The 22,267-nt window shown below is 39.0% G+C and overlaps 1 protein-coding gene across 10 annotated transcripts in view; it reads right to left on the bottom strand.

The window, feature by feature from the left end:
- The window catches only part of dmxl2 (Dmx-like 2), a 38,793-nt gene extending 21,052 nt beyond the window's left edge, over nucleotides 1-17,741 (bottom strand). For 4 of the 10 annotated variants that reach the window (XM_067495936.1, XM_067495938.1, XM_067495939.1 and 1 more), the window contains exons 1-22: nucleotides 17,339-17,738; nucleotides 11,757-11,882; nucleotides 11,438-11,509; nucleotides 11,236-11,314; nucleotides 10,887-11,031; nucleotides 9,982-10,048; nucleotides 9,715-9,887; nucleotides 8,784-8,964; nucleotides 8,485-8,665; nucleotides 7,872-8,090; nucleotides 7,511-7,782; nucleotides 5,453-5,722; nucleotides 4,988-5,217; nucleotides 3,949-4,154; nucleotides 3,171-3,292; nucleotides 2,736-2,825; nucleotides 2,514-2,622; nucleotides 2,313-2,432; nucleotides 1,960-2,187; nucleotides 1,463-1,749; nucleotides 767-939; nucleotides 17-668 (exon numbers count right to left, since the gene is read on the bottom strand). In XM_067495936.1, the coding sequence (XP_067352037.1) occupies nucleotides 17-668; nucleotides 767-939; nucleotides 1,463-1,749; nucleotides 1,960-2,187; nucleotides 2,313-2,432; nucleotides 2,514-2,622; nucleotides 2,736-2,825; nucleotides 3,171-3,292; nucleotides 3,949-4,154; nucleotides 4,988-5,217; nucleotides 5,453-5,722; nucleotides 7,511-7,782; nucleotides 7,872-8,090; nucleotides 8,485-8,665; nucleotides 8,784-8,964; nucleotides 9,715-9,887; nucleotides 9,982-10,048; nucleotides 10,887-11,031; nucleotides 11,236-11,314; nucleotides 11,438-11,509; nucleotides 11,757-11,882; nucleotides 17,339-17,425 (4,089 nt within the window). In that variant the 5' untranslated portion in view covers nucleotides 17,426-17,738. Of the gene's footprint in view, nucleotides 1-16; nucleotides 669-766; nucleotides 940-1,462; nucleotides 1,750-1,959; nucleotides 2,188-2,312; nucleotides 2,433-2,513; nucleotides 2,623-2,735; nucleotides 2,826-3,170; nucleotides 3,293-3,948; nucleotides 4,155-4,987; nucleotides 5,218-5,452; nucleotides 5,723-7,510; nucleotides 7,783-7,871; nucleotides 8,091-8,484; nucleotides 8,666-8,783; nucleotides 8,965-9,714; nucleotides 9,888-9,981; nucleotides 10,049-10,886; nucleotides 11,032-11,235; nucleotides 11,315-11,437; nucleotides 11,510-11,756; nucleotides 11,883-17,338 lie in introns of those variants that run through there. The other 6 variants (XM_067495947.1, XM_067495937.1, XM_067495940.1 and 3 more) reach the window with 4 other exon arrangements.
- Between the last annotated feature and the right edge of the window lie 4,526 nt (nucleotides 17,742-22,267).

Raw genomic sequence — 22,267 nt, 5'->3', positions numbered from 1 at the left:
GCAGACACAAACTCACCTTTGCACGGCGAACCTTGCCCAGGTCCATGAGTTCCAGTAGTTGGTTTGGATGGTACTGGGGTAGAGTTGGAGACAAAGAGTGAGCTGCCTCAAACAGTCCCCCTTCCTGAAGCCCTGCGGGAGCACGGAGGCCCTCATCAACTGCAGCACTCCCTTCAAACACACTTTTGGATCTGGATCTCCCTTCAGTTACAGAAGAGGAACCCGTGATTTGACCCCCAGCAATGTCTGAGGATGACAGGTTACCCTCATCCCCCTCACCAGGCTTCTTGTCCTGGTGCCATTGGGCATAAACGTGCATTTCACAGTCCATGCCCACCACCAGGATGCCGTCCCTCACCCAGGAAAGGGAGACAGGCAGAGACGGCGTGCCATCCACAGAAGACAGGAGGTCCACAGACCGAAGCAAGATCCAGCGTGAGCGGATCCCCTGTTTGATACTGCCCCCTAGAGGAAGGGTGATGACAGCCACCCCTTCTTTACTGCCAGTCTGCTCATTGACGATGCCAGAGATACGGCCATACATAAGAATGTTTGATCCAACTCCCACAGTAAGGATATGAGAGCCATCCTCTTTCGACAGCCAGTCCAGGTGAACATAGTGCTTAATGTTGGGGGAGCTATGGTCTCTGCTCATGTACAAATCGGACCTAGATTAGAAAAAAATATAGATTTCAACTTTTGAAACTGTTATTCTGCTAGGTATACAATAGTAAATGATACAAACACATAAGCTGTGCATCCTGACCTGCTGTAGACAAAGAGGTTGGAGTCTACACTGACTCTTGGATCCAGAGTTGATGTTGGTCTGGTAAAGTCATCCAGGTGGACAGTTTGTTCCAAAACCCACTCTGACCCACCAGTAGACTCACACTCATAAATGGACACATGCATAGAGAAGTCCTCTCGAGAACCCTGCAGCTGCAGAAAACAAGTGTTTTTTTAACTGTTGCATAGAATACTGTAAAGACCCATGTCAAACAGGCAGACTGCAAATACAAGACAACATGCTGTTGTTACCTAAACATTTCTCATTGGAACCCACATGACTTATCCTTTATTAAGTCTTGACATACACTGACCAAAACAAAGACTCATAATCCAGCACGTTGTTTACTGAACTTGATTGGCATCCGGCTCCACATATTTTAAAAACAGAATAGTTATTAATGAAATGGAAATGGATCCTAAGAGAGTCAGGCTTTTCATTAATATGTTTACATTTGTATAATGTGCATAATGCATGTGTATTTAATGTAGTCATCCCCCATTATTCTCCAGGGTCCAGGCTATACAGTCAAAATAATTTTACTCAGAGTTTCATTACATACACATTTACAATTTCCACTTCAAATTGATTGTTATAGTTAAGACACACATTGCTATATGTTTCTGGTCCAATACACACAAAACACCATGACATAGTCGGTTTTCCAGTTCCTACCTGTCCTTGTCGTGGCTGTTTAAAGGCTACAGCCAGCCTACCAATATAGGAGCAGGACACAGCTACAGGCCGCCCTGGAACACAAACTGCACTATTGTTGTCTTCTTCCTCATTCATCAGTGCCCAAGGCTCCCAGCGATACACTCTGTTGTCCTGTGCATCCTCCCTATATCTGTCATCAGTCTCCACAGCACAGTGCCAGAACCGTACAGCTGAGTCTGAGCAGGTAGTAACAATCATGTATGGAGCCAGGCACACAGGGTAGATGGAGGAGGAACTGAGATGACCTAGCAAAAAACAAAGACAAAAAGGATGAAAATATATACCCGAAAATTTCTTGCAGGTTACTTCAAAGTAAATTTATTGTATTGTCATTTTTGTGGTACCAGGATTTCTTGTTTTCTTGCTTTCTATGTTATAGCATACAATTCCACAATGCTTTGTAACAACAAGAGCCATTTACTATGGTATGACAACTGTATGAAAACAATTCTTACCTGCAGAGGGAGTAGCCCTGGTTACCTCTACCCCATGGGGCAGGTCAAGCCGTTTGCTGTACACCAGCTTGGAGCTGAGGATGAGTTTGCTGGCTGATTGCAGGTTTGCTGTAGATGCTGACCGTGGTAGGGGTCTGATTGGAGAGGTCTCAGGAGAAGAGTCTGCATTCACTCCTTGATTGGGAACCATTAGCTGGCTCTGAAAGCTAAACTCTGGGCTCGGCTCATCTAGATACGTAGGAATATTATGACGGACTACAACTCAGTACAAGCAGTTTAAACTTTACATTTAAGTTCATGTCATAATTAAATACATGCATAAAACTGTTCAGCTGTGTGCACCCTACACTTACCAACACAGGCCTGCACAGATTTGAGATGCAAGTGCCACATCTGAAGGACAGAATTTTTGTTAAGGTCCTTTTCTATCACCACCAGGAAGAATTTCTCAGAGAATGGGGCAGGTTGAAAATCTGCACATCGGAAAATGACATTATTATCCTCTTTAATGATATTTACCTATAAAGACTTTTATTTTTGACTGTGTGCTATACCTTCACCAGATGGAAAGACAGGTGTATATGCGTCTAGTTCTTTATGAGGCTTATAACCTAGAATGAAGTCCTCTTGAAAGACATGAAGTAGCTGGGTGTTGGCGCCACACTGGATGCACATGGACATAACAAATCAATCAGAAGTTTTGAGGATTTAAAGAAATAAAAATATGCCCGTCAAAGATCTGAGGTGGGTGTGAAAACACAAGAGCACCTGCTAACCTGGTTAGTAATGACATCCAACTCAATAATACATCCAGGTCTGGCAGTGGACTGCTGGCTGACAATGTTGAACACTTCGCCCACGAGTTTCTTAAACAGAGACACACATTTAAAAAATGATAACCTATCCTTTAAGTATACAGTTGGATGCAAAAGTAAGAAATAAGAAATAAAAGGTGACATCAAAAGAAAAATAAATAAAAAGCTTGAATGTGTTAAAATGCAAGCTTATCTGGGCAAATATAGCGGCCAATAATCCTGCTTTGAACTCAATCCATGACTCTTTGTGGCAAAAATTTAAGAAATGAAACAACCACAATGTGAGAATAAAATACCCAGATACATGACATTTAATGAACGGAGACTTTAAACACAGATTATTACATCCCAATAAGCTATTACACTTTTTTCATGTGCAACAATGCATAGACTCACAGAAGTTTCAGGATCTGACAACTCATCCAGTAGTTTTCTTGCATCCACCACAGCTTGATAGAGACGCAGGTTTTTACCATCTGATGCCACGAAGCAGGCACTAGCACTGTTGCAGTAAGTTCCTGAGGGATACAATCCAAAGTTTATAGGAAATTCTATGGTTCTAAAGAATTCATTAATTGCTGTTTGGTCTTTAGCATACATTAATCCATAGAGAATATCAAATATTGATATAAAACTGAATGCTCCTATTTAACCACTCAAGCTGTCTAAACTGCACACGTGTTGGCTCCCCGTAACTCTTTATATTGGTGGATGACATGTGACCTGAAGTGTATTTTTATGCTTCTAGTCCTGTATAAATGTGTACAATGCTTCATAGAAATGTATGTCTACAGAAATACATGAAGTAAAAATAGCTTCTACAAATAACCTAGCTTTCCTAAATCAGTGTTACTACTGAACTCAGCCTACAGCATTTTTAGATTGTTGTGTTTTCATTCAACATTTTTAAACTATGTTTTCATGATCAAACAGATAAAATAAATATATAAATAAATATATAAAATAAATAAATAACATAAATATCTTAACCACTGGTGACACTTGTTTTTTGTAGTAACCAAATATCAGATTGCTTTATGAGGAAACGCTGATTGTTTTTAATGAGCTCAGACAAGTCAGCAAAGATGAAACTTTAAAGTTCTTTATAATAAATTATTCCAAAAAATAATGTGTTTTGTTTGGAATAAATATTCAAAATGTATAGTGTGTTTACCGAGTACAGAGCTGGGTACAAGTGTAGGTAGCCAAGCAACATTGCTGAAGGCAGATGTGTGCAGAGAGTTGATACGGGCCAGTTCAGAGACCCCTCCAGTGCAGGACAGGGGTCCAATGTGATCCACCCTCCACAAGATCAGCTCACTATAGATAGCGTTGGGGTCATGAAAGGTCCTAGTAGCTGCATTACGAAGCTGCTTCCTGCTAACACAAAAGTAATGCATAGTTGGAACTCTTGTTTCATGCAGAGGACAAAAAGAGCAGTATTTGTGTGTTACAATAGATCAGGGGTCACCAACAAGGTGCCCGTGGGCAGGTAGCCTGAAAGAACCACGAGTAGCCCACGGGTCTGTTCTAAAAATAGGTCACCATAGCGCCACTTACCAATGAGCTGCATCAAATTTTTTTGTTGCTATTCTTTTTTAAATCACATTTGATAGAAATCATTAACATGATCCATATCTTCACATAGATGAATATCCTTAATTTAATTAATTATTAGTAATAACATAATATTAATGGTAAATTCAGCAAAGTTGTTATTTAGAAAGTGTGTATTAAACTGGTTGCCTTTCACATTAATCGATACCCAAGAATTAGCTCTCAATAGCCTTGGTGAACCCTGCAATAGATAGCATCTGTGGAATTTCAATTATATGCTCTTTGCCACGTCTTTCCTCAGATTTGCATTGTGATCGCAAATTGAGAGACTAACTAGTTAGCCTCTCACAAAACACTGGCTGTGTTTGTGTGTGCTGCCCTTAACATGTAGTTAAATCACATTCAAAAAGACTTTTCCAGTCTTTTATTTTAAATGCATGGTCCAGAAAACATGTCCAGGAGCCACTGCACAGCCACTTTTGGCAGAGTCAACATTGCCATACAGACACCCAGCGAATACAAATACAAAAAAAGCATAATATGGCCTATGACTTTTTTCAACATTCCTCCAGAGAGTTGCTTTCATCTGGTGCTCAGGAGACAACACCAGACTGCACTAAAAATAATGGCAGTAGTTCCTTCTGTTCTATGTATACCTGGGAAGTCCCTTTGGTAGGGGAAAGGTAGGTGGCTGCTCTCCTTCCAGGCTGCTAGGGGCTGAGGGAGGGGTAAGCAGGGCATTATGGTGTGAAGTGGTGAGTAGCAGTGGCAGCACTGTGTGGCAGGCTTGATCATTCAGATGGAAGCGATGGCCGCAGTACCGGAACTTGTGAGATACGGTCAAAACGTTGGAGAAAGCAGAACGCTCAGCAAATGTAACTGCCCACTGCAGACAAGAGAAACAAAAACAAATCTAGAAAGGGCAGGGAAGACTATTATAGAATAACTAATTAATTTCATTATGACAAGAAATTATGGTGAAGGTTTGAAATTTTATACAGGACTAAATGGATAAAAAAAAAATTATTCAGGGACAAACAATGGTCTTCATGAAAACGTGCATGCACTAATCTCTGGCAGAAGAATACTGAGCTTCCCTATCTGTAATCTTTGTTTCTAACCTGGTTGAGAGATCCATCGACATGCTTGGAGACCATCATGACAGCAGGACTGATACCAGGGTGAGGATTAGTAGAGGGGGCCAAAGCGGGTGAACCAAAACCAGCTGAGGCTGAAGCTGAGCGTTTAACACGTTGGACCATCCTCTGCTGCTCCACTGCCCCAGCACTTTCACCCTCAGTCAAAGTGCAGGCATACATGAGAATGTTTTTACTAAGTGAGTTGGCATCACCTGTAGGAAATGCCACTGGAATACGGGAAGAAAAAGACACCTGGCGGGGGAATTGGTATAAATCCTTAGAAATACATTCCTATAAATATGTAGTTGCAGCATACAAGTGAAATTTTCCAATTTTATATATTTTGAAACACAACTGTGCACTTACAAACACATACATGCACAGACATGCATATCACAGTTTAGCAAACAATTATGATGGACAAAGTTGAGTGAAGTTTTTATCCAATTTATTTGTACACACATAAACCCGAGGCCCAGCCTTAATAATTTAATAATAATAAAATAATGTAATATCAATATTAATGTAATATTTGGTTTCCAATTAGAACAAACAATTTGAAAATTAATCAAAATGGTTTTATTAATAATCTAATCTAATGGGGTGCCATCTTTAAAGAGGTCAAACCTTATACTAACACGTTACATCTTTCTGCTGATGCAACTTCCAAATTATATTTGGTTTTTCCAGATGCATTTAATTGAAAAACAACTATAAATTGCAAACATGGTGCTGCTGAGGTTAGTAAAGCAGAGTAGGGGTGCAATCTACATACATTTACATTTTATGGCGCTGGCGAAGTGTAAATGCTTGGCAGTAATATTCTAGGGGTCTAGCATCACAAATAAATGAATACATAAAAAAAAAACTGTAAATATGTCAGTTCTTAACATGTTATTTCATCTTCTCTACTTCAAGTTTTTTAAAGAATAAACATCGGGCGAGAGGCAGGGTACACCCTGGACAGGTCATCAGTCTACCTCAGGGCCACAGAGACATAAACAGACAGACAACCATTCACACTCACATTCACATCTATGGGCAATTTTAGATTCACCAATTAACCTAACATGCATGTTTTGGAACAGTTGTAGTAAACCAGATTACCCGGAAGAAACCCACGCAAGCACAGGGACAACATGCAAACTCCACAGAGAAAGGCCATGGCTGGCCGGGGCACAAACCCGCACTAATGCATATTCCGTACCCTATTTTTTTTAACAGAATATTAGTGTGTACACTGCATTATACAAATATTTCCCCACAAGATGAAGAAGAATATGCTCCAGAAGTTTAAATCTTTACATGGAGAGTTGCTGTCAAAGCCTCCAGTGACCCAATTGGCAGCTATGCCCGCTGTGCAGAGGTACTCAATTCTGGCTCTCTTTTTTTCAATTTTAACCGTTTCAACTTGATCACTACATGTTTAATCATTCTCAGTTAATGTAATTTTACAATGATGACTACCTCAAGCACTGGGCTGAGTGTGTTATCTGGTTAAAGTACTCTTTGCAGTAACTGTCTGTAGTGACAGCTAGTTTGTAATTTGTCACTCTGTAACAACGGTGACAAAAAAATGTGAGTGGACTATTTTTGTTGTTTTATTGTTTCTACCAGTTACATTTGTATTTATAATTGTACAATAATAATAGATGATATGGTTAACAATTTTGTAGTTTGAATCTGTTGTTTGTATCAAGCATATGAATATAAGTGTGTTACAATTTAATTAACTTTTAGTTAAAGTATCAAATGAGACTTTGGATTAGCCCATAAACATAATAATAGACCCGAATCAGCGTGTGTTTCAAAAAACATAATTGGACTTCCCTCCTTATTTGTTTATTACAAATAGAGTAGGCTATGTTAAGAATTTCAAGTAGGGCATGAATATTCATGTGTCAAAAGTAAAACTTTTCTCACATAATTTAATTTAAATTCATTTTAAGAGTAAGAGTTACTAATACTGAAAAGGCGTATGAAAATTGCTAGTGGAAAATAGGAGGGGATCCAGAGGATCATGGTTTTTTTTCTACTCACCTGAACCTGTCTGAAGATCCCTTGGTTGAATTCGTCCAAGTATTTTACATGCCAAACTAGAAATGACCCATCAGCAGGATGGATGGTAAACAGCATGTCTGGGCTCTTGTTCCACTCTGTGATCAGAATCTCCATCTTTCTTTCAAGTAGCATAGAGGGCAACGGCATACTAGAGCTGGAGCCTGGAGATGATGCCTTGGTACTTCCCTGCTCCCCTGGCTCCCCCTCCTCCCCGGGCTCTGAGGAGGCTTTGTCAGAAATGTCGTCCAGATCTAAAAATCCATAAAACAATGTGCTTTTACAGGATGATGTTGCTTTTAAGAATTTAATGAATGTGCATTCACCAGAGTGTAGATCATACCAAATTCAAACTTCATAGGAGATCCTTCAGGGTCTGGAGGGTCCTCAGTAGTCTGGTCCAGTTGCTGTTCAGACAGTTTTCTGAGCTGCAGCATAAAAAGGTCCATAGAAGAAGTGAAGCTGAGGTCCTTATTGTTAAGCCAATGAACCATGAAGCCTCCACCACCACTGCCATCATCTGCGTTGAACGATGCGGAGTCAGCCAGCACTGGTGGGATATCTGAAAGAAGAAGAGGGAGATAGGTGGAGGAAGCGGAGGAAAATTACTCCAGTTTATGTTTTGTAACAAAACAAACCCAACACACCTGTATGGAAATTATATGCCAGCAAAACTCGATTGATTATGTAATTATGGGTATAGTAAAAATAATTCAGGGTAGTTGCTTTTAATCTATAAAGTATGTATCCATGTAGAGGTGAATCTTAAAATGGCCATGATAGGGCATGCGCCTGTGTTCAATACATTTTGCAGCAAACATAAAACAAAAAAGCAATTTAGTAAAGAGAAAATCATTAAATAGGTAAACATTATACACATTTACAGTATATATATGGCCAATAGTACAACTACTGTATGTAGGGATCTATGAAGAAGAACTATAACACCACCTTACCTGTGTTGGGGTTAATACTGGCTGAGATATGAAAGTGACACAGGGCATTTGCATGATGAGCAATGTGGCGGTGAGTGTGCATGTCCTGTGTGCCAAGCTGAGAGGGGAGTAGTTCACTGTGTGCCACCAGAGCAGAGGACCGTCGGCGGCCACGACGCAGATGCTTCAGGTGGTGGATTGACTAATAGGGAAAGCACAAAAATAAACTAGTGTTCAGTTTTCCTTTATTGCAAATTGTATATTTATAGTTTCTTTAATAAATCATCTCTGGTCAGATCTGTTTGATTACGTAACTGTACCTCCAAAGCATGCTGAATCTTGTCTTTATTGCCTGCCAGGCCTGGCAGACTAGAGCTGAAGGAGTGTGTGTTCTCAGAGATCTGTCCCCCAAGCAGGCTATCTTCTGGTAGTAGGGTCTCTGACCACAACCTACATACACCATCCTCACAGGAGGTGAGCAACACATTGCACACTGAACCCCTAAAAAATGATAGAGGAATCCAATTGTCCGTCATACTGATTAATATGTTCTATGAATATATCCAATATTTACTACATCTAAAAATAATCAAATAAAACACACTGCAGCATATTATGGGATCGAAATTGATTTTTGTTTTGTTCAGACCTCAAAATAATTTTACATGACAAGGTTCAACAACATTGAATGTGTGTATATGCCATTATTAATAAATAAATACCATTAAAAAGATCTAACAACACTTATAGAAAACAAGTATATTGTTAAAACAAAAACAATAAAATGCAAATGTCAAGATAGAAACAAAACAAATTGTCTTGATAGATTCTTATAATAAAAACAGGATATCTCATAGAAAAATGCATGTGACTTTGTATAGTTTTCTTTGCCCAGACTGAGGAAAAGACAGAAGTGAAATATAACTGAACACCCAAATGAAGATCCCTTTCTCTGGCTGTCTCCACCTGTTACAACATTCTGAATTTCCCACAACTCTAACAGTCTCACACTTGGCAGGCTATCTGGTCTGGTGTTCTGAAAAGAATTACAACCACAACGACAACGACTAATACAGAAATTATGTTCACTTATTTTACTGTACTTTCTGAGAACAATTGGTGTGACATTTATGACACAATATGGAATTCTGGGAAAAGTAGTCCTTACCTACTACGGTGGGGGGGTTGTTAAAATGCCCATGCTTGATAATACACCGCAAACAACAACCAAAACAAAAAAGTCTTTCTTACTTGGGCATGTACTTGCTGGTCTTCCTCCAGGACATACCAGTGACAGAGCGAGGATGGGCAAGGTAAACAAAGGAAAAGTGAACAGGAAAAGGTTTTTTATCAGAGGGGTCCTGGACCACCACAGCAGAACGCCACCCCGTGGTAGGATACCACACCTTAAGTAAACAGTCATCCTGTATATGGAAACACATGCATGAAAATTTGTTATGCACAAATATTGCCATAGGCCTTACAAGAACAACGTCCTGTTTTAATAAATTTTCATACCTTTCCAATTGTTGCAAAGTACTCTCCATCGGGAGACCACTTGGCAATGTGAACAGATGCAGCAGTTCTAGGTGAAACACAAGCAAAAACAAGAACAACATCAGCAACATTCACTTCTCCAAGAGAAAAAAAAGAAGAAGTTGTTCCAACATTTAGCTATGTGTAGTTGCATTTTGCATGATATCCTGGTGCTAATTTTAGAGCTTGCACCTTCCTGCTGTTGTGGTCCTCTGAAGCATGCCCATGTGTCATCAGATGACAATTACCAACACAGTATTATGTATCTTTGTCTGTTTACACAGCTTAAAGCACAGACCATACTGTCAAGGCACCAACAAGACTCCATGCGAGGCTGTGTGCGGATGTTTTCAATCAGTGACAGCAAAAAATCTTGTAAATACCAAAATTATATAATAATATTGTAATAATGGAATTTATAAAATTTATTATTTTGAGCAAAAACTAGCAAAAAAATTCTCTGTCAAAAGACAAAGTAAATGTAAAAAGCGGGGTATGCATATAATATTTAACTGTTCCCTAATTGTTCTGAATATAAAATTAACAGGAAAATTAAAGAAAAGTTTGATATTTTCAAAAAAGATTACCATAATATGTTTCACTTAAAATAATGAATGAGAAATCTGGCTAAAGAATATTTCTGAATTGAAATCTGCAAACTAGCAAAAGAGAGGGGAAGTAAAGAAATCACACAGGTTTAATCAATTTACTGTTAAGCCAATTGTCATTTCTTTTATCAACCGAGAACAGTATTTTCTCAGTATAACTGCGCTTGGCTCTATACAAAATAATCTAAATAATTTTGGGAGTTTGATTCTGACGACCAATTTTTTTTAATTGTCATTTGTGTGAAAGGCTCTTACACTATAGCCAAAGCAAAAACATACTTGCATTGCCAGACACAGTTCCAGTCATTGAGGACAGGGTGGGGCCTGTCCTCAGTCATTTGCCCATCCTCCTCCTCTATAAGGGCATCTGCCAGTGGAGGAGCCCACAGCTGGAGCCGCTCAGTTGCTGCTAGGATACGATTCCCTGAGGACACAATGAAGCACTATGTTACACACCTCAGAGCCCACGTTGCCTACTACAAAACACAGAGCCACTTGCACTGTTACATAATGCACATATTCTCCCAAACAAACTAAATGGGGGAGCGAGTTGGAGTTGTGAATAAAGGCAGATTAATTGAGTCAAAGAGTCAGCAAATTAAGTTAAACACAGACAGCTCGGGAATACCTTGTGGGTCCCAGGCCAGGTTGTAGGTAATGGCATCGAGGAAGAACTGCCCTGTCTTTTGCCACTGATAGTTAAGATGCTGTTAGTAGCAGAAGAGTGACATACCACGCAAAGTTATTAGCACACAGGGGTGATTACACTCACTAGCCATTGTTTCAAAATGCTAGAAGGTATATTTCCAAATAGTGACATTTATTCTCACCTTGTGGCGTTTGTTTGGGTTAGTAGAAAGAGGTTCAAATATGCAGACTGTGTTTCCATAGGAGGCAGCAATCTAAAAATAAGGAGCTGTGTTCATCATCACAACATTACTCACTCGGTGCTTGTGCACAGTCATTACCACAGGAGAGGAGTACGTGGGGAGTGGCACAGGAGAGAAGGATAGGGTGGGCAGTACAAGACAGGAGTAAACCCACAGCTAGATCTACTTCTTGATGCTCTGTGAATGATAATGTCTGTGGCTTCATGGAAAAACAAAAGGTGTGTGTGGGAGTGTGTCTGAATACGCAGCCAACACTTACCCTGCCAAGCTGGTGGGAGCACTCCACACAGCCCACCTGTATGTTTCCATTCTGAGCTCCAGGGATAATCTGCACACACTCAAAGTCACTAGCCAAGATCACTAAATCACAACCAGAGCCATAGGCCTGAAAAAGAAAATCGGGGAGAAACCAGTTTGTTTCACTTTACAGTATGGGTTTTCAAAAATAATAGATTTCAATTGGATGCACAACATGATGCTATTTAAAAGTAAACAAGCAAATCATAAGAGCACTCAATTATGAATGGTACAAATATGAATATTACTCAAATAAGGTGAGCTGTAATAACAGGATTAACTTAGCAAGGCAAGTACCTCATCATAGCATTGGCAGGAGACGTAATAAAAATATAGCCCAGAGAACACAACAGTAAAACAAACATAATGCAAAGTACAGATCACTGCATGAACAAATAACACCTACTCATGTGTGAATAAGTAGACACAAACAGCACTTGCTAACTGCCCATGCTTAATGAGCAGGCCTGTGTTAAGATTCAGACTGTGGGAAGAAGGTAAAATAATACAACAGTGCATGCAGGCAGTTGGCAATTATGTGTAGAAAGGCAGCAATGGCAACAGCACCTGGGAGATGCTTAGTATCTTTCATTATTCAGGAGAATAGAAGGAGAAACTAGGAACCACTGGGTCACATAACAGTACAACCAGTAGTTTCATATGCATGTACAATGAATGCCACGGATGAAATTAAAGTGAAGATTGTCACAGGCCTTCATCTTAACCCTAATAGTATGCCAAAGACTGACAAAACGAGAAGTTAGGGACATGCAGCCTGTGCTTCACTATCACTGCAGCATTTGCTCCTGCACATTACAGCTGGAATAAAAAGCAGTAACCGTCACGCACAGTCTGGGCCTGCTCTGTACCTTTTCTGTCTCTGTCACACACACATGCACACACCTTTATGAGAATTTGTGAGCCCCTTTCCACTCATAGTAATTTGGAGCTTGTAGGACCCTGAACCAATAAAGTAAAGTTGAATACAGCCTACCCATCTATAATAGAATAAACTATGATAATCACTTTGTTCTGTTGATTTGTGCTTGAGTATGGGACATATTTCTTTCTTTGTCGAAGAATCCCTCCATTATCTTAACCGCTTATCCTGTGTAGGGTCATGGAGGGGCAGAAGCTTATCTATCTTAGGGCCAACACATAGAGACATGTACAGACAGACAACCATTCACACGGGCAATTTAGAGTCTCCAATTAACCTAACATGCATTTCTTTGGACTGTGGGAAGAAACTGGAGTACCAAGAGGACACCCATGGGAAGAACATGCAGACTCCACAGAGAAAGGCCACGGTCAGTCAAGGACTTTTTTCACAGGAAAACCCCTCAACCTTCTAGCTGAGAGGCAGCAGCGCTAACCACTCCCCACTATGCTGCACATCCAAGAATCCACAAGATCTGTTTCAACTAATGGTGAATGAAATAATCATTCTACCTGTCCAGATAATACATGATACATGTCATGGTAAAAATGTACATAACTTAATATATAGATAGAAGAAATGCTTGTGCATTCGACTTAGCCAAACATAGTGTTGAGAAGTCAGAGATTCTGTATGTGGATCAGGTATTTCATAGGGATATCCCAATACTGTTTTTTCCCAGACTCAGTGCAAGTACTTACATTTGAGTACTTGCTGATACTATCAACATTAGAACTAAACTGACTTTTCTCCTCACTAATTTACTTCCCAGATAAGTTGATGAGAGCCACTGGCAGATGCTTTCCAAATACCAGTGGGGACACACCTGAAGACTACTTAGGGTTAGGGTTAGGAAGACTTGACAATTCACACTTAAACATTGTTTCCCTCAGCTGTCAAAAGTTTTTTCGTCTGGCAGTCTGGAAGGAGCTGTACCTGACAACTGGAAGCTTTGAGGAAAGCAACCCAACAAATCCCATGAGATTTCAGAAAATCTTGTGTTTGTGGCAAAACAAACAAGGTGCAGACCAGCTTTCCATAATTGTAACCAAGTTTTGCTAAAAATAATAAAATGAAAAGGACAAAGCAGTTTGACCGACGCCTACCTGCTCAACCAACGTGAGGTTAAAATGATATTGGTTGCAGTAGCAGAATGATTGGACCCGATGCTGGTATCTGTATCAGTAAATCTCTATTATTTTAGAAATCTACTGTCTTAAAGCACCTCTGAAGCAGGAATGTTTCGTTTATCAGTCAGTAAGCTGATTAAATCAAGAATATTTCTGCTAATAAATAAATATTATCTCTCTACAGTATAACACATTAACAGTTACCAGAGAATCACATCAGAAGTAAGTAGAGAAACAATGCAAAGTCAACTAGATCCATTTATGATAAGTACTGTCTACTGGTGAAGCGACCTTATGCTTAGCACTTTGTTGGGAGCATGCTAGGATAGCATGCAGATTTACTGAATTTCAAGTTAGCCAGAGATCTAGTAGGTGTGGTTAGCTATCTTTTTTTTTTTTTATTCAGTCAGCAAACGTCATTTGTACTGATGATAATCTTAAAGACATCTTGAAGGCTATTTGAATAAATAAAAGCACATAAGGCAGGGGTGTGACTGCTTTTGAGAGAAAATGTTTTTAAGAAGGTGATTGCAGTCATGTGCTGTGATAATGAATGCAGATAGGGGGAAAAGAATGAGAGATCACTTCTGCCTTTATTGCGTCAAATGACACTTATTCCCCATGTCTAATGCAATCATGTGAGGCTGCTACTAAGTCACAGGTGCTACCATGTGTAACATTTTTATACCGGTGTTCGCTAGCTGGGTACTGTAGTCAAAAGCTTTGGCTGCAAATTTTTTTAAACATGAACTGACCCATTCTGACCTGTGATGACCTGGTCTTTGTGTCAGTCTGTGTTAAGACATTATCCTTGAAAAAGCCAACAGCACAGACATGTACTTTGATCCTACAGTCTTTAGTCACAGCATATTGGCCTCGTTATTCTCAGCAGCATGACTTTAGCCAAACAGTAGCCAATAACAGCCAAACTACACCGGATTCAGCTTCTGTCTCCCCAAGGACACTTCGATGCAGACAGACCAAGAGTTGAATGTGGATGTATTTTGAATGTGGATCATAGTTTACGGATGTATTGGTGCTGTGTACAGAAGATCATAGATGTTCAGCTCTACAAATTGGCTGTTTGTACATTCACATCAGTCTTTCTAACCCCAATTTTTACAACCTCTCAGTCTTCAGTGTTACGATAGAAATCAAAGACAAATCACACAAAATGGGTGCAAAGAATTATGTAATTTAACTGAAAATGGCTTGGAAAGATTTTCATCATCACAACTGCAAATTAGATATGCACCACATTGACATTGTTTTATTTTTTTGCATAAATGATAAACTAATATCTTCTTAATCTTCGCCTTCATATTCCATCTCAATAGCTCTAAATACCGTGAATGTGGACTCTAAACATACAACCTGATTCACCATCCACTAGCCCACCATACAAGCAACATCAGGGTGCAAATGTTTCAATGTCCATCATTCAAATGTCATTACATATATGTCTGCCAATTCTTAGCCAATGTCAGTTTTGCATGCAATGTTACAGAAGCACAGAATAAATAGCATGGGGATAGAATGGTTTTACATCTTACATGGCTTAAAGTCATGTTTGCTTTTCTGTCTAAGGTGCCCTAGGGGTCAGAGTGAGTGTAACTGCATAGGACACGATGTCTAGTGTTCTTCAAATGCCCTCACTGACACAGAAAGAAAACACCAGGCACAGAAAAGGGGGCCCCGTGGCAATGTGCAAGGCTTTAGCTTCATTACCAGCTCTGTCCAGTTTTGTTGATCAGATATGAGCCTAGGTAAAAACACTGTCCATCTACAACCAAATAGCCTTAGTGTCAGTTTAATGGGAAAAGGGGAAAACCCCTCCCTATAGTTTGACTGGAAATGACCAGGAAAATAAACTGTCTGTATTCAATAAAAGAACTGTATTAAATTCTATAAGAAGGGAATCTGAAATTACAGATTAGTGTCTGTTATGAGTGTCTGTGATGTGTCTGTGCCTCCACCCCACTCCCCCCCAAAAAATTATATATATATATATATATATATATATATATATATATATATATATATATATATATATATATATATATATATATATATATATATATATATATATATAAAAACAACACCTCACTAATGAGCAGCATGAACAGACCAAGCCCAGATTTGGCAGCCATTACACAGGCTAACAGTACCATTTGCTCATTTTCACAAAGAGCGATTGGTAGCACACAACATTGCTGCTCAAGAATTTATTTTGATCCTGCACTTAAAGAATTTATCTGATGTGATGACTTTGCTTTTCTTGTTGCGGACAAAAACAAGCTCCACATAAACAGCATTCTACTGTACAGTAAAAATTTATAAATAGCACAAAAGTGCTTCTATTATAAACATGATAGTAAACAAACTAAGATCCTCAAAAAGACTGGTCATGTTGGCAACTCAATAGTGAACCCCAAAGGTAAAACAGGGCATACTAATATAATTTGTGAGTGGTTTACCTTTACCTAGAGTTTATCTTCAACTAATCAATTTTTAGCTTGCTAACACAAAAGAGGATACAGTATAATAGTATAGGTTTTTTATTCTGCACATATTGGAATATGACTTGGTATCTTTGTCCTGTCTCTTGAGAAATGCTAGGAAGCCACCAGATCACAGGAAGAATATTTATGGCCCAAAGATGTCAACACAGAGCAGATGGAGAACGTGGTTTTATGGAAAGCAAGCATTTCCATCGGTTTGCATTCAAATTAATTGTATATCCCGATATAAGCGTCTATAAAGAAGTAAAAAAAATTCATTTTTCTGCTTAATTAAGTTAAAAAAAGACAGATGGCAAGAAACTGCCATTCTGCCTCTAGCTCATGTGTCCATATATGGCTCTCTACGTCACGGCTGGCGCAGCTGATGTTAGGATGACAGCGAGCTAATGATCCGTGAGGAGGATTTAACGCCAAATGGTAGCAAGCTTAGCTACAGTACTTCTACATTCACACAATACACACAGCTATTTCATCCAGCAATGTCAAACCCCAATATTCAGTAGCCTGTATTGTGCACAACGCATTTACGTAGAAGCGTGTCCCGTTGCAAATATTTGGCAGTAATCCCATGGATGCGCAAAGGGATTCCCTTGAACTATTGTTAATTTAAACGTTACAACGCAAAGCTAAAGGTCATTTGAGTGGCGTAACGTTAAAGGTCTTGGAGCGTTACATAGCCTGTAAAAGAACAGACGCAGACGTGACACGAGCATTTACTTGACTGTGTTAGCTGGTGTGTGGCTGTAGAGGTAAATGCAGAGGGATGCCCCAAGCAGATTCGACAGTGTTTGTGAATCTCTTAGTGCGGCACTTTGGCTAGCACACTACCCGGGTACCTTTAGCTCGACAGCCAGCCCGATATCTAACGCCAGCTAGCTAACTCTGCAGCTAGCTAGTCAGTACTTATCGTCAATGGGTGTCATCTTGAGCAACTATCACAATAAAACCTCACCGTAAAAGGAATGTCGTTCACGCTCCCAACCGAATAGCAGCAATCTCCAGGGTTTACGGCACCCGTCAGCACCTGATGTAGATGCATTTTTATTATATTGTAGCAGCAGCAGGGTTTTTAATTATTTATAACCAGTCCACCCTTTCGGTTTCTCCATGTAGCAGAGACTGGGGATTCCATCAGTAACGTTGACGCTGTCCTCGGCCTGGTAGAGTCGTCTTCCTCCACAAATGTAAGGTTTGCGGGGAATGTGTGCTCTAGCCGTATAAATGTATTCTCACCGGGCGCTGACATCTATTTAGACACATAAAGCTGCCCGTCCGCCGCCTCTCGCTGTCAACACCATCCCCACGAATAATCGTGAGAGCCGAGGCAGCAAGATCTCTGCAGCGAGCCTGACATGCGCGTTCACGATGTAGCCCAGGCACGACTGAAAGGCCATAGATACCAGTAGTCTAGATTGAAAGCTGGCAACTTCTGGATGTCAAAAAAGATGTTCATTGGCATTTTTATTATTAAAAAATATATTTGCTTAAGGGTCAATGCCTATATATTGGAATTGCCTAAAGGTGCATTTTAATTATCAAACGTGTTTCTTCCTCAGACACTAAACAGCTGTTCTAGTACTAGTATTCTATGTGCACGGCGCGCCAGTTTGTAGAATTTGCCCCTCTCTGTCGATGATTGAGTTCATTGATCATAAATGTTGGTTCTGGGGTAAAAACTAACCTGATAGAGTAAACATAAAATACTTTGTCGAAAACTGGAAAACAACGTTATCATGCAGAGGAGAGAAACAAATGTTTGAAGCTGTATAATAATGTATAATAGTTTTATTTTTGTTCCGTTTGTAATATTCTTCTTTTTAAGTTAACATTAAAATAAATAGATAAAATGTTTTACATGTTTTCAATTTAACTTTTTATTTTGCAATTGGTTTGATAAAAAATATGAATTTGGCGTTTTTTAAAATGTGCAGTTTAATCAATAATGACAATACCGTTATTATTATTATATTTAATAATATTTCATTATTATTAATCAAATTAACTGCTTCCAGTGGTGCATTGCTTCCAGTGGTCCATTGGTGGGGGTGGCAATACAAATATGAAAAAAGAAGGGGGGGGGGGGTCATTTGGTGACAAATACATATGATTATAAGGGATCCATGATGGTGATACACAACCAGCTATCACGACATTGGCCTAGTTATAGTTAGTTGGCCACACTGACATTATCAGTCAGGGCCTGCCTGCCAGCCACCGTGACACACAGGAGAACAGAACAGAAAATTGTGAGGCAGTAGCCCAGAGACAATGTGACACATACACATAAACAGTGTCAACAACAATGGCTGGGCGTCATCATGTAGCATGTGTAATACTGTGTTTGTCCATTTAGCATTTGGTGACTCCAATTTTTTAACTGTGAGTGGTTTTACAGCTTTTATCTACTCACTGGCTGCAAAGACGAATGTATGGCAATATATCTAGCACGGGAAAGAGCTATAGATAACTGTACAACCACAATATGACAGACCTTATTAGCAACAAAATCCCTCCAAGAGTATATAGCATTATATAAAACAGATGCCAAACAACTAGACCTAAATAGAAAATCACTGAAATCTTGCCAGAAATCTGCCTTTTTCAGCTCTCTGTTCCTTGGATCATTATAAATGGCACACTGCTGTGAGGGCAAGTGAGTAAGATGTGAGTACGTATTGGCCGACTGAAGACTTTACCTTGAAGCATCCCTTTTTGACAGAAACAATAATCTAGCTAATGTAACTCAGATGTTAAGACAGTACTCATAGCTCAAGTTTATTTTGCGTGTGCCTGTCCAAATATATTATTGTCTCATGATGAAACCTGACAGATGAAACCTGTGGTACATAATGTTGCTTCATTACTACGGTATAGCTAATGTGAAAAAAGTGATTTAGAACAGGGAAGAAAACTCATAAAATAATGTGCAAGAGGGACAGAGTTGGTGCCCACTGAGTAACAACTCCTGTACGTTTGGGTGTTGCAGAAAGGTTGAAAGGAAGTTGATGGAGCCTTTGTAATCCCCAACGTGCCATTGGGATACCGAGCTTTGATCTACAGAGAACAGAATTAAATACAATATAGATTTTCTCGTTTTATGGATGGTTGATAGTTGGAGGGAGTTCCAATGCGGCCCTGAGGTACATTACATACTGAACCCAGAAAAATATGTTATGGCGCTTCTTCACTATCCTAAGTACTATACACATTTGAAACATGATGAACAATGAAGTGTTTACAGTAAGTGCCTTAATTTGGTATCAACCTTTTTTTTATTTCTGTATGTCCTCTCCTTTGAGTACAGTGGTGTCTTAAGCTTTTGTTTATCACTGTGTACATATTTTCCTCACTCATTCGATGCAAAGACAATAGTGTAGTGTCTGCTGTTTGTCTGTCTGTCTGATTCTGACACTTTTTTCAGAGTGTAATTAAAACTAAGTAATCTGTATGAATCTCTTTGGAATCTTTGAATTTCACAGGCAAAAGAAACATCATGATGGTTTGTGTGTTTTGGCCAATGGTAAATGTTGGTATGTTCATTTAGCTTTTTGCAAAGAAATAGTTCTTAACTATCAGGGGGTATTAAACAAACAAAATAATCATGGTTCTGTGAAAACATGCTCACGTTTAAATAATGCAGTCGTGTTTGCAAATAATGCTACTGGGGCTCAGATTAGAATCTTAAGATATATATTGATTGTTGCAATGTGAGGTATTTAATGTCAGAAGGGATCAACATAGAACAGAATTTGTATTTAGAACTTCTTTAGAGCAAAAATTAAAAACAAGAGACATTTTCTCCACCAGGAAGATCTGCAGTAAGGAGAGAGTACACAAAGGCAAGAGGCAAAACTTGAGGAATACATTCACATGTAGGAGAAGGGAAAAACACAGAGCAGAAGAGAGACACAAGAGCAACATGAAAAAAAGGAAAAGAGAGGTAATATGTTGAGCCTCCTGGGGGCAAAGATGCAGATCCAATTCATCTAGAATGAGGCACAGACAGATAGGAGGAGAAGAGAGCTCCCAGAGTGGCCAGTGGTCAACCACACAGAGCCTGAGCAAAAGAGACGATAGGGAGGAGAAAGGAGAGAGAAGAACACAGCATAATGCTCATGTGCTTTGTAGAAAACCTGAAAGCTACAGTGGGTTTAGATTAGACAGTTAAACTGACCCGCTGGCCAAGAACTGGTAACAGGCACATCCCCAGAAATAATCTGATAATACATAATACAATACATTTTTAGTTTAGATTTCAAGGCCTCTAGACGGTCAATCTGGAAAATTCCAACAAGTAGGTTAATCCAGACAAAGGAGGCATAATAGAAGAAGATCTTGTAGCCAGCTGACTTCTTTTTAACTCTAGGGACACAGAGGATCACCGCATTCTGAGGATGAAAAGCATGAGATGGAGTTATAAGGTTTAGGAAGATCAGACAGGTAAGAAGGAACACTTCTAGCATGAATAAAGAGCCAATAAGATACAAGTAATTGCAGACTGCATTAGGTTTCACTATCAGTTCTTAGCATTCATACAAAAATACCCTCTGATGGCAGCCATATAAAATAGTATGGCATAATCAAAATCTCCCTGTGCTTTTTTGGGTTTCCTCCCAAGTACATAAGTTACTCAGAAACCCTTTATTACACAAACAAATACTCTTGTATTAAGCACAACTTTTGATGTTTTGTTTTGTATTATGCAATAGCAGGGTTTTGTATGGAATTGCGTATATGAGAGTTATCAAAGACTTGGTAAAAGAGGGAATTGGAAAAAGGCTCAGAACAGGCACTCATATGTTCTTCAACCCTGTTCATGAACAGATGTGTAGTTCACACCTTTAGTCTCAAGCCATGCTGCATACAGTCTCTCTGTCTCTAGCTTAAAATTGCCTTTTCTTAACATTTTACAAATCTGGTTTTGCTCAGCTGTACCAGCTGATGACAACTTGCATGATGAAATGACTGCACAGGCAAATAAGATATATGAATATTCTTGGAAACCAAGGCCTGACATAAATGTGAAAAGAGGCAAAGGTTTGGGTTATTACTTAAGTAATGTTTTACCTCAAATACAGCACGTTTAAGAAAGAGAACATAAATATAAACCTTCCTAATAGTGTCAATAAATCTTCTTAACAGTTTTACTGAAGTAAATTAAGTCAGATTTTTTAAAGACTGTAATGACACTAAGCCTAACCCTTGGTGCAGTAAGTAAACTGTAATATGGTCAGAATGATGTAGATGGCCTTTGGCCTTTGGCCATTTAAAAAAAGTAAAACATAGTCAAAACTGCTGTAATGCTATTGTCATGTCTGTTGATACAGGGGCATTTACTATCACCTTTGAGTGAAAATGACCATTTTTCTCATGAAGATCCAAAGCTTCTTGTGATTGATTTTTAGGACTAAAGAGAGTAATCTTGTTTACTCTTTTTGTCTCTAGCATCATCTCTAATAACGAAAAAAAAAAAAAAAAGTCACCAGGACAAAAATTTATTCATTTTCCAAATCTTTCTCTCCTTCGTTCAAGACCTAAAAACAGGTGAAAAAAGGGTTTTGGCTTGCTAATATTAAAAATAAATTTAATGTTTGTTAATTGTAAATTTAATTGTAAAAAATTGTAAAAATATGTACAGCATCTCAGAAAAGTCAGTAAATATCAACATCAGGTTTAGTATTTTTTAACAGCACCGATTACTAAACAAAAATTGCTCTAGTTGGATAGCAAGCAGGGCCTCTAGATGGGTTGATGCTAATGTGTTTTCTTTCCAGGAGAAAATATTTGAAGAGCTCATAATGTGCAATTCTCATAACAGGTTTATTTGTATTTAAGCATTTTCTAGCAGTGATTGAGAGTAATTACTTTCCTCACCCCTTTG

The sequence above is a fragment of the Channa argus genome, chromosome 2, assembly GCF_033026475.1.
Source record: "Channa argus isolate prfri chromosome 2, Channa argus male v1.0, whole genome shotgun sequence".
Classification (NCBI taxonomy): Eukaryota; Metazoa; Chordata; class Actinopteri; order Anabantiformes; family Channidae; genus Channa; species Channa argus.
Note: the sequence above shows the minus strand (reverse complement) of the source record. Positions and strands in the feature narration are given on the sequence as shown.